This window comes from Polyodon spathula, chromosome 10 (assembly GCF_017654505.1).
Source record: "Polyodon spathula isolate WHYD16114869_AA chromosome 10, ASM1765450v1, whole genome shotgun sequence".
Taxonomy (NCBI): domain Eukaryota; kingdom Metazoa; phylum Chordata; class Actinopteri; order Acipenseriformes; family Polyodontidae; genus Polyodon; species Polyodon spathula.
In genome coordinates, this window is record NC_054543.1 from 8,290,602 (window position 1) to 8,303,162 (window position 12,561).

At 44.5% G+C, this 12,561-nt stretch overlaps 1 protein-coding gene across 16 annotated transcripts in view; it reads left to right on the forward strand.

The window, feature by feature from the left end:
* Positions 1 to 12,561, forward strand: part of LOC121321778 (calcium/calmodulin-dependent protein kinase type II subunit gamma-like) — a 51,757-nt gene that overhangs the window by 23,835 nt on the left and 15,361 nt on the right. For 8 of the 16 annotated variants that reach the window (XM_041260958.1, XM_041260955.1, XM_041260961.1 and 5 more), the window contains exons 5-14: positions 91 to 156; positions 2,388 to 2,460; positions 4,509 to 4,611; positions 4,900 to 4,983; positions 5,079 to 5,173; positions 6,311 to 6,433; positions 6,557 to 6,640; positions 7,203 to 7,245; positions 8,735 to 8,797; positions 11,059 to 11,099. In XM_041260958.1, the coding sequence (XP_041116892.1) occupies positions 91 to 156; positions 2,388 to 2,460; positions 4,509 to 4,611; positions 4,900 to 4,983; positions 5,079 to 5,173; positions 6,311 to 6,433; positions 6,557 to 6,640; positions 7,203 to 7,245; positions 8,735 to 8,797; positions 11,059 to 11,099 (775 nt within the window). The remainder of the gene's footprint in view (positions 1 to 90; positions 157 to 2,387; positions 2,461 to 4,508; positions 4,612 to 4,899; positions 4,984 to 5,078; positions 5,174 to 6,310; positions 6,434 to 6,556; positions 6,641 to 7,202; positions 7,246 to 8,734; positions 8,798 to 11,058; positions 11,100 to 12,561) is intronic. The other 8 variants (XM_041260964.1, XM_041260957.1, XM_041260965.1 and 5 more) reach the window with 1 other exon arrangement.

Consider the following 12,561-nt stretch of genomic DNA (forward strand, 5'->3'; position numbering starts at 1 on the left):
ACTCCTATACCTACCTCCCATACCTACCCCTCCTCCCTGCCCCGCGCTCCCTCACTTGTTGCTGTGTTACTAGTGTCTGTGTCTCCGCAGTGTGACTGGGGGCGAACTGTTCGAGGATATCGTTGCCAGGGAGTACTACAGCGAGGCGGATGCAAGGTGAGTTCTGGGATTCATTGTTGCCATGGTTACTTCTGCCTGTATTCTGCGGGTCAGTACTGAGGGAGATATGTGTGGTTTGAGACTTGTATACACACATACACTGAGACACAGAATCACTCCCTGCAACACCCACGCTGAGACACTCCCTCTCTGAGTGTCTGTCACTGCTGTCTTGCTCTTTTTAGTTTAACTGTGGTTCTGAAGAATCTGTGGTGAAAGATCAGGCCTGTTGGGACTGGAGGTTTCTGCTGGGATTGAGCTGTAATTTGAATCCTGACACACTGGCACTGCGCTGGAGCGAAGGAACAATTCTTTCTAAACTCAGGGGCTCCATGCATTCACTCGAGAGTGAGACTGACAAAGACACAGCTGTGCTTCTGATTTCCTCTCACGCCAGTAAAGCAGCTCTGACGTGAATTGAACTGGGACAGGGAGAGACGAGGAGAGGGTTATAGGAGAGGGAGAGTCATGATTACTGGGCAGGGCTCTGGGCTGTGCCGGATGGGAAGGAATGCAGGATGGAGGTTTTGCCATTTTTGGACAAAAAAGAGAGACAAACATGCTGCTCCTGATTTAGATTTAAAGGAAAACCACTGTGAAGTATACTAAGGGCTTTCTCTCCTCTTCCCCATACCCCTCCCTCTCTTCTCTAAATCTCATCATGGGCTCACTGTTGTAGGTCCAGCAGGCAGTGTTAGGGGTTCAGTGATCAGAGAAATCTACAAGCAGTCTGAAAAGCCAGGCTGTGACAGTGAGGTGCCCATGGTGATCCACAGTGCTTTCTTTTTCATGCTACTGATACAGTAGCTGCAGTACTGTATCTGCAGTTGAGTTGCTGGCATGCTGTTTATAGCTGAAGATGATCAATTGTATTGATATATAGAATGTGGTATACTATAGGGTGAGGTACAATACAAGCACATGTCCACTCCAGTTGTACTGTACTATTTGTCTAATATACTGTATATAAGATTAATTAAAAGGTAAAGCTAATGCTAATGTGGCAGCATTTCCACCTGATGCAAACTAACTCAGGCATTTCAGATGGCTGAATCGCATCAATAGGGTCTACTATTTATTATATTAAATAGGTGTAGATTATAGTTATAGAGCATGACATTGCAATACATTTCAACACATTACCCCTTTTTAAACCCTAATCCATGAGAACAGTAAGCTGGTACAAGTGACCTGGTCCTGTGTTTTTTTTTTTTTTGGTCTGGCACTGTGGGGTAGGCACATTCCTTCTAATTGGACACAGATGGGAGTCATTCTGAGGCTCGGCTCTAAATAAGGGCCGACACTCGGCTTGGACTCCGCTGGGCAGAAACCAGCTCCTTTCACAGAAAGAATAACACACCACAACACAGCAAAAAGGATGTGTTAGTGAAGGACCCAGACACATCATCAACTACTTATAAAAAGAGACTTTGTAATGCCTTTCTTTAAATACCTTGTGAGCTCTCGCTCTGTCGCTCTGAGATGCAGGCAGATGAAAGACAAACACACCAAACAGTCTCACCACTGCCTCTTGGTTATCTCAGCTTTAAAAAATCTAACTAAAAAATAAAAAATAACGCATCAGCGGTCAATTTTGAAGTTTCATTAGAAGTCAGGTCCCCTCTGGAAGCTATTATTGCTGAGTGTGCAGGTCTGGCTTTGTCGATGACAAAGCATTTGAAACGTTTAAACCACAACAGGTTCTGTATAGTGCGTTCATATCAGTTTTTCGTCTATTTTTTATTTAGATTTAATGCCTTGTAATATGGTAATAAGTGTTTGTTGGCTACCTCCTAATCAATTTGTGAGTGTGCTTTCTCTTGCACTCTTTGTGTGACAGACGCTGGTGCAGCCAATAGAATTACACTCTCAGCTTGATTAGAGGTAACCACTGGACTTTCTAAAGATACATTCCTGTGATTATAGTCAAGTGATCCTAACTAAATGAAACTAATTGAATTGCTGCTGCTGTGCACGTGGTAACATGCCTCTCTGCTTCACTTTTACCCTGGAATTATGTTTTAATGTTTATGAAAAATCTCAGTGGCTCGGGCTCCCAAATAGATCATTTTTTTCTTAAATGTTTGAACAGCGTGTTGTAGAACAATGCACTTTTATAAGGATGGGGGTTTTATATACCAGTAGAAACAACAACAAAACCAGTCCGCTTGTGTTCCTCTTATACGGGTAGATGCTCCCAGTAATGCAGTCTCCTGTCCTTTCCACAGCCAGTGTATTAACCAGATCCTGGAGAGTGTCAGTCACATCCACCAGCATGACATCGTGCACAGGGACCTCAAGGTGAGCGCTCATTGCCACGGCAACCTATCGCACTACAGCTACATCACCTGTCTCCATGGCAACACAGTGCGTCACTCCTCCAGGCTGTGCCCAGGATAGCAGCACAGTTGACCCCTGTGCTACTCCGATTCTATCTGTGCGAGACACTCTGGAAACAAAACCGCACACCACCCTGAGACAGAGACAGATAAACTGAATGGACTCCCTACCGCCTTCCCTCCCAGCCCCTCTGCTCTAGCCACCAGACCACACTGCCACCTCCCAGCCCCTCTGCTCTAGCCACTAGACTGCACTGCCACCTCCCAGCCCCTCTGCTCTAGCCACTAGACCGCACTGCCACCTCCCAGCCCCTCTGCTCTAGCCACTAGACCGCACTGCCACCTCCCAGCCCCTCTGCTCTAGCCACTAGACCGCACTGCCACCTCCCAGCCCCTCTGCTCTAGCCACTAGACCGCACTGCCACCTCCCAGCCTCTCTGCTGTAGCCACATGTTGGAAAACATGGATTGAGAATTGATTAGGGGTTTGCTACGCATGTGGACTAGCAGAGCTATACTGGTGTTCTTTTCTGAAAAGAGACTAATATTGCAGATAGCAGACTGTTTGGTTCAAATTGCATGTACTGCCAACCATTGATAGAGACGATGCGTCTACAAACTGCCCAACAATGACTGCAAGCTAACGAGATAACAATGCTGTGGACTAGAAGGGAACAGGCGCTAGACTTCAGAGAGATCAAAAGAGATAATCCCACTGGCATCAAAGGGGGTCGCAAGGAGATAACAAAAGGCAGACGTATGGACCTTTTGTCTCCAGGAGTGTGAAGAATGCACTGAGTTCAGAGGTTGTCACACTAGACTACACACACAGACACACACACATTAACACTCACACAATAAATTAAATTACCTTGACCATTGGTTAATGTCAGAGAAAGGGGAGGTGGACCATCTATACAGAAGGGTATTTAATGTCACGCAAACATTGTAATTTTGAGTGTTGTATGTCCTGTACCTGGGACCAGACTCCCTGCATATTTCAATAAACCTGGCAACTGATTGAAGAAAAGGACTCTGTGCATTTTCTTGAATCTACTTAATCATCATCTATTTTTTGTAACTTACTTCACCACAAAGGCACGTTGCCACCTCCCAGCCCCTCTGCTCTAGCCACTAAGGCACGCTGCGTGCCTTCAGGATGTGATGTGAATGTAAACAGGGATGGCTGTGGCAGTGTGTTGCTATGGAGATGTGACATCACAGCAGCACGGTAGCAGTCTGTTCTGTAGAGACTCATTACATCAGCTGTAATTCATCACTGCGATGACATCGCTGCCCCGGAGCAGAGGAGATACTTGACAAGCCGGTCACGCAGTGCACCTCGCAGCGCATCACTTCCTGTGCTGTTCTTCAGGGGTGCAGAGTGATGCTGCCTTGACCTGTGTGCGACTCCTCTGTCTGTCCTTGCCAGTTCATTTCACTGTCTCAGACTGTTTGTCTGCCTTTCTCCCCTTGTCCTCTTTGCTTTTTCCATCTGTCAGTCTGTCCATAAGTCTCCTGTCCCTCTCTTGTTCTCTTTCCCCCTGTGTCTTTTTCTATCTTTATATCTTATAGTCTCTGTCTCTTTCTGTCTCCCTATATCTTTCTTTGTCTCTGGGTCTTTCTGTCTATTTGTCCCCAAGTCAAGTTCACAATTGTTTTGGCCTGAACTTCCTGACTCTTGTTATATCAGTGCTGTGCTAATAAATGTTCAGTGAGTGCCCCCTGGTGTGTCTGGGTAGAATTGCATTTTGATGAAGGTGCACACAGCAACATAATAAGACTCCCATTGCTGAGCAGTCTGAGCCAGCCCAGGTTTTACACTCATTCTGTGACCTTAATAACAACATGACTCTCATTGCATAACAGTTTGGGTCAGCCCATGTTTGACTTTCTCTGCGCTAACTTATACACAGTCTTGTCGTGTTCACTATGAAACATTCATGCTGTGTGTTGGTTGGTGTCTCTCTTTATTTGTATTGAATGCTGGTATTGACTCTTTGCCCCTTAGCCTGAGAACCTGCTCCTGGCCAGCAAGATGAAGGGGGCGGCGGTGAAGCTCGCTGATTTCGGACTGGCCATCGAGGTGCAGGGAGAGCAACAGGCCTGGTTCGGTAAGAAACACACTCCTCCAGTTAGCAGCGTTCTTCAGTCAGTCATTCATTCATTATCCCCTGGGCTGGAGGGAGCACCATTTCTCTAGGGGGTGAGCAGTACAGTCTCCATGCCCATCGCATTGTTGTCCGCTTCTCATCTTTATCATACATTCAGGTTTTCTTTTTTTCCGGAGTATGTACTGTGATGCATATTCAGATCTGCCCCAAATTCTCAGACTGATTTTTGTAGTTCCTTGCTTACTCATCCTTGACATTTGACAAGACTGTTGTTCTGTTTTCTGCAAGGTTTCGCAGGCACCCCTGGCTACCTCTCCCCCGAGGTCCTTCGGAAGGACCCCTACGGCAAGCCGGTGGATATCTGGGCGTGCGGTGAGTCCTCCAGCTTTACTCGGTTTTCCCACAGTGCCTCTGTACCGTGCTGCCCTGTCTAACCCCCTTTCTTGCTGTCTCTGTCTTTTGATCAGGTGTGGTCCTCTACATTCTGCTGGTGGGCTATCCTCCCTTCTGGGATGAAGATCAGCATAAACTGTACCAGCAGATCAAGGCAGGAGCCTACGATGTGAGTGCCTCTTTCCAAAGCACAGCTCCATCATTAACTTTCTAATATTTCATTTCTTAGTTATTCTGCTCAGATCATTTTTTTCCCATGCTTACTGACTATCGCAGCAAAACTAACTTTAAGGGCATCTGGCGATTTACAATAGAGAGTAATTCTGAATAAAACCCAGATAGGACAGTGGTGAAGAACACGTGTCCAAAGTCGAGGTGCTTCAAAGTAAGAGGTCAGTATGGGGGCTAGACAGAGTAATAGCATAGCTCACATTTAGTTGTGTTACTGTGTTTTTTCTACAAAAGGAAGTACTGTAGTGTATGGTGCTGTTGTATTTCAATAAATAAAAAACAACTGTATACCTGCACAGTCACTGTCTCCAGTATATCAGTGATGGCTTTTTTGTATATGGGGGTTAGAGCAGACTGAAGATTCTCCGAAGGGCAATTCAAACTAGAACAGACAGACAGCATCAGTCTCCTCCTTTTGCAGGCAGAAGGAGAATGTCAGGTTTAAAGCCTCCTCCGGCGGCATTGATCTGGGAGGATGAAGTGTCTCAGCTGGCGAGGGTGGAGACTGGCACACTTGTTCATTTTTAATTGGCTGCTATTGAAGTCTGTGCTGGAGTTATTGATCCTGTGAGGGCAGGGAGACGCATTGCAGAGAGGCGGGGGAGGGCTGGTAAACTTGATTTATTGGCCTGCACAGAGCATGAGAGATTATGGGTGACTGGTTGGGTACTAAGGAATTCCATGATCATAATCCATATATCTTGTAACGTTTTAACCCGGAAACCAAACAGCCCCGTCAGCTGCCCATCGCCAATATCTTAATGTTTTCTCCATAATAATATCCAGAAAACAAGATCATGTGAGACAAAGCCGTGTTAGCCACGTTGGCCTATTACAGATAAGACATTTATTTGTTGTTGTTATTATTATTATTATTATTATTATTATTATTATTATTATTACTACTGACTTTGTACCCCGACTGTAAGTACAGTCTCTTACTGATGTGCTTTTTTCCTCTGAGTTATTCTTTCTCTTTAGACACTGAATTGGTCAGTATGGACAGGCCCAGTTTGCACCTGTATATGAGTGGACGTCTCCCCAGTATTTAACGTTTCTGTTGTTTCTCTCCCAGTTCCCCTCGCCGGAGTGGGACACAGTGACGCCTGAGGCCAAGAACCTCATCAACCAGATGCTGACCATCAACCCAGCCAAGAGGATCACTGCTGACCAGGCCCTGAAGCACCCCTGGGTCTGCGTGAGTACCGCTCAACCTTCCCGGTCTGTCCCTCTGTCTCCATCTGTCCCCCTCCCTCTGTGTGTATGTGTCGGCTCTTCTCTCCACCACAGTTTGATCCCTTGATTTCCTTCCCTTGTTCAGCAACGCTCCACTGTGGCCTCCATGATGCACCGCCAGGAGACTGTAGAATGTCTGCGCAAGTTCAACGCACGGAGGAAACTCAAGGTGGGTCCCGCTTCAGCCCTGCCTTCCTCCTTCGCTCCCCGACTCCCTGACTTGTTTCCAGTCACCAGTAGCCTGCTAACTCCTATTACACACACACACAGAAAATATCAAACAAAGCTTCTACACTGTTGCGTGCCGGATATTAAGAGATTTAATTTAATTAAGAGATTTAATCTGTACCAGCTTACCTGAGAGGGCTGTGCAGCTCAAACTGAGTGAAATGATGTTTCTTTAATAATAACACCCATCCAAACTATTCATTATAATTCACAGAAACTGAATGATACTCAGAAACTGCAGTTAAACATAAGTGTTGGTTATTTTTTGTTTTTTTTAACTTTCGAGTTGTGCCTTGTGTTCTCTGCATGTGATGGCATCTGTACGCAGGATACGAAGTACAGGAGTTTCACGAATGCCTAACTGTTACAGTCAATTAGTTCATGTCTTATATGTGATTCATAGTATTTTTTCAACAAACGTGCGACTTAATATTGGCAGTGATGCCCTCAGTTGAAAGCGATGGGGCTCCACAGTTTGGGTAACTTCTGTCCATCTGTTCCAGGGAGCGATCCTTACCACCATGCTGGTCTCAAGAAACTTTTCAGGTAAGGTTCATTTAGCAAATAATATCAAGAAAGAAGCTTTCCTCAGTGAGAAGTGGATGTGTGTTGGCAATGTTGTGGTCTGGAGGTCTGAACCCAGCTCTGGAGCACTCTCTGACAAACCAGGCTCTTCCCAGCTTTATATCCCAAAGGAGATTTCATTACAATCCGGTTAATCCTTACTTGTTGTGTATTGTGCTTGTGCTTAGAGTTTACTGAACAGCTGGATCATGGTAGAGTAAAGGCACCCTTGTTCACAAATCTTCATGGGGTGTAGAATATGGTTAATGCGTTTTTTCTATTGTGTCTGGCTGCTCAAACTGTGAAATATGATTTCTGTGATACTAAAACAACTCAAACACGATGTAATAGCTTATGAAATCACAAAAACTAAGATTGAACTCTGGGAATTCCTACTAGCACTACAGAAAAAGAGAGTTGTTGTGTTTGTGTTTTTTAGTATGTTGTCATGTATTCTGTGCAGAGATGATGTCTGTACACAAGATAATAAGATGTGCTGGATACTGCCTAACCCTTAACCATGACTGCTTCATTTCCCATACATGATTTATAATACTAAAATGAAAAGCTGACATAGCCCTGCTCCAGGAACTCCTCTGTGCCCTGCAGCACCATCTGCTTTGATACCAAAAGTCATACAAAGTGTTGTAAGTCTTTTAAAGAAAGTGTCCTTGCCTCTCATGTGTATAAAAGACTTCCCCTTATTGTTTTGCAGTTGGTCTTTGTGTTCTTCAGACTTTTAATTTCACACTCTCTTTGGAGGAAGTCCTTTCAAACAGTCACTGCAGTCTGTTCGGGTCACTTCCTGTGTTACAGGTAGAAGGGCCACACCACCTGTTTCCTACATGCAACAATGGTCAAGTTGGGTCCGTAAACTGTAGTAGCCCTTAAGTAAATGTAGCCCTAGCTTTACGTAAATGTAAATAACAAAGTAGTTTAGTACTTCTTAGTATGTCTGTTTTTAACTTCTTTACTCGGACAGACAGCATTCAGAAGCGGTTACTTACCTGGGAAAGTGGAAAATGAATTATTAACAAAATCAACTGAAAACCGAAAGGAAAGGGCCTTGCTTGTGACACAGGAAGGAAATGAACGCCCCAGTGTTGTGGCAGGAAGCAGTGGCTTCACCATCTCGTCAAAGTGAAACCGAAGTCTAAAAAACAAACCGACAGCAAAACAGTAAAATGTTGTTCTGCTGGATGGAGTTAGGGTTTCTCTGTTAAAAATGTAAAAAGGACTGAAAAGTTTTGCTTTGGAGTTTGTGTTCTGACTCTAGCCCTCATTGCTGGAGAGGTATAGTGCTGTGCTGTCCTCTCCAGTAGCCAAGTGTTGTTTTAAAGGTACCGACTACCGCCTTCTGCTGGAGAGATATTGAACTGCAGTGTTTTAATGGGGTACCAGTATTTGATATGGCTCTGAGGGCCTGTCTGTCTCCTGGCTTCTACCAACTGAACGCCTTTTTATCCAATAGTTGGCAGGCAGAGTACCAGCCCTGCCGCCGCCACCACCAGCACTGCGGCACTGGCAGAGCAAGGTACGTCCGAGCACCAGGGGGAGCCCTGAGCTTCCACTGCGCAGCCAGCATGCGGCCTGGGAGCCTGCCCGCCAGTCACACAGACCAGCTCACTCGTACATACCTCTCACATCCATCCATCTCACACTGCATCTCCCATTGCATGCCGGCCACGGCCAGGCCAGGCTTTACTGGCAGCTGTAAGTGACACACCCACGTGCCAACATGAACCAGCCTTCATGTCATCCTTTGTTTTTTGTTAGAATATATGTTAATATGGTAAACACTTCTGTATGGACATGGCAAAATCAGTTCATTATTACCTGAAATAAAAGGCTGGTTTGTAAGGTTTGTTTTCAGATTAACTGAGGGGAGCCACCACATGTAAATTTAAGTGGCTTAACCAACAAAAATGAGTTGGATCTATTAATTACAAATCTTAGGACAAATGGCATGTGAGTGTTCCTACACCTGAGATGGTGCCAAATTCACAGTAAAACCTGGAACGGCTCAACCCACAAACATACATACATACATACGCTTTAAAACACATATTCAGTGCTTTTTGAGGCGAATCAGTTATGTTCTACAGTGGATGAGTGTCCTGTTCTAAAGAATGCAGCACTGTATTTTTAGTGAAGTACTTGTTACAGTCGCCCATGCCCACTCACACTGCTAAGTGAATGAACTCTTATATTTCAGGAATAGCCGCACATCAATTTAAAAACAGTTTACCTGCACACACGATTTATATAACATTTCTGCCAGCAATTATAGTACAGTTAAATTGAACGTTTTGCTACTGGTATTTTCCATTTTTCTAGATTGAGAAATTATTGCAGAATTAAGAATTTCTATTTGCAAATTTCAGATTCATGTAAGTTATCTATCAACTTAGATTATGTAGAACAAAAAGGGAACTGCAATGCTTTGCAACTAAACATCTTAAAGAAAATTATGGCAAAAGGGTGCTTAGCAAAACATAATTTAATAGCATCCCATACTGCATTAGTTTTTGCAATGTTTCACATCAGAAATCGCCTCATTGCAGCAAGCAAACAAGCATGCATTAAATAAGTTGCATGGGTATTAAATGCATGTGGTCTAGATTTTCTTTGCTGCTTACAACTTTTATTTCAGTGCAGGGAACCCATATGTGAGGGTCATTGGCTATTGTATAGTGTCCATTCAAAGCTTTTAAGGGGAGCATGTGACATACTTATAGGCCACTATAGGTTTCTTGCAGCTCTTGGGGGCTCTTATAGTGCTATTATAGTGCTATTGGACCTATGGGATTACTTACAGTTCAATAGTACTGTATTGGGAAACTGTCAGTGCTATAGGAGACCTCCTAGAGCTGAAGGGGCTTCATCATTAAACACTGCTCTTGCCCTTATGTAGGAAATGCGAAACGCAGTGTTTGGGCTGGTGGAGGGACGGGGTTGCGCTCCGATCCTGTCTTTGGATTTGGTGTCCAGTTGTGTGTGCTGGGCCACCAGTGCAGGTGTCTGAAAGGAACAGGGACTGGTCTGAACCAGTTCGGAAGATCTGCATTATTCACCAGTGCGGGAGTGAGACCAGTAAGGGCCATGTGGAATACAGCAAGCTCTACCTGCTGCTGGAACTCCGGAACTGTAAAGCTCTTAGCACTGACTCAACAGTGAGGTCAGCACTGCTGCCATTGCATCTCCAGCATAGTCCGCCCCATCTAGTGACGTGTAGACTAGCCAACATGGCATCCAGTTTCATAACCTGCTCTGTAACCAACCAAACAGCAACTCCTGCCCAGTCCTAACTGCGTGAACCTGTGTCTGACCTCCCTCTCTGACAGAAGCAATGGAATACAGCTGTGTCGGAGTGTGGAAAGGAGGAGTTAGAGGGGCACCCTGGGAAACGTCTTTTTTGTTAGTAGAAATTGCATGAATGCACTGCCTCCACCTCATTCTAACTGCTGCGTGCACCACATGGAGTGAATCGGATATTTATGAAGAAAAGATTAAAAATAAATAAATTGTTGCAAATGAGCCAGCAGATTTCCCACGGGTTTCGTGACATACCTGATTCACAACGACTCCGACATCACTGTTGCGTGTTCAAGAATGTGTCATCCAAGCTCTCTACAATACAGTAATACTAGATAATCAAACCTGGTGGCTTCTCACTTTATTTAGTGTTGTATAGACAAGGGAACTGTTTTTGTTTATCTCAGTTAAACATTTCCTTGTCTATGCATTGGTTTCTCAAAGCTAACATGGTCTTGTTTTCTTCATTTCATTTTACAGCTGCAAAAAGCTTACTAAACAAAAAGTCAGACGGCGTGAAGGTAAGTGTTTTGGAAAGATGGGGCTTTCTCTTGCTCTCCCTCAACTTTTTCTTTCTTTGCTTTACTTTAGTACTTTGCCGAGAGGTTTAATGTTGAGGAAGCTGAGTTTTACTCAAGTCGAGCGGTCTTGACTGGGTGGCTCAGCAGTCTTGCATCCTCTCCTGTAGTGCTGGAGACCTGAGTTTAAGTCTCCTTAGTCCTCTGATTTATTAAATCTCAAGGAGTGCCCTCGTCCATCATAACAGGCTTGTAAACGCTTGCTCTCTTGCAATCCATGACAGCACCAGGTCCTCAAAGAATTTGCTTGTATTAAGATTTTATAATGGAGTGTTCTGAAGTTGCTGATGAGCTAGTGTAATAGAGGTATGATGTGAGCACTCTGTAAGAACCTGCATTGCTGTATTGGGTTGTAACAGCAAGACTACAGACTGGGACTCGAAGCATTAGAAAACATGCCCCATGCTTTGAGAGCATCTTCAGTGCTATCAGTGGTCCAGATCACAGGAGAAGGGGACTATGAAACTGTACTGCAGGGCCACAGGTTCTGCTCATAGCAATATTCAGAGGAGAAGCTGTGCTCAGCACTCCAGTGCAGTTCTGGAACCAAGCCATGTAAATGGAGACAGAACTTTAATACTGTCACAGCACCCAAAGCGACCCGCTACAAACATAACAGCAAAAAAAAAACAACAACATTTAAAATACTGTTAAAATAAGTGGTGATTTTAAATAGGCTTGTAATGCTGAAAAAATATATTCAATACTGGCACAAATGATTAATTATAAATAATTAAATAGATTTAAATTGAAAAATAATTATAAAAACACAGACATGTAAATTCATGAAACAAAAAATTTCCTTCAGCATGTAGTTTGTGACAGTGGTGAAATCAGGTAATATTGTCTTCATGTAAAATGGTGCCTCGGCTTGCTCAAAATTGCAGGGATTCAGAACACCAGGTAGTTGGTAGCATGGGATACGGGATTCAGAACACCGGGTAGTTAGTAGCATGGGATACGGGACTCGGAACACCAGGTAGTTAGTAGCATGGGATATGGGATTCAGAACACCAGGTAGTTAGTAGCATGGGATATGGGATTCAGAACACCAGGTAGTTAGTAGCATGGGATACGGGATTCAGAACACCAGGTAGTTAGTAGCATGGGATACGGGATTCAGAACACCGGGTAGTTAGTAGCATGGGATACGGGATTCAGAACACCAGGTAGTTAGTAGCATGGGATACGGGATTCAGAACACCGGGTAGTTAGTAGCATGGGATACGGGATTCAGAACACCAGGTAGTTAGTAGCATGGGATACGGGACTCGGAACACCAGGTAGTTAGTAGCATGGGATACGGGACTCGGAACACCAGGTAGTTAGTAGCATGGGATACGGGATTCAGAACACCAGGTAGTTAGTAGCATGGGATACGGGATTCAGAACACCGGGTAGTTAG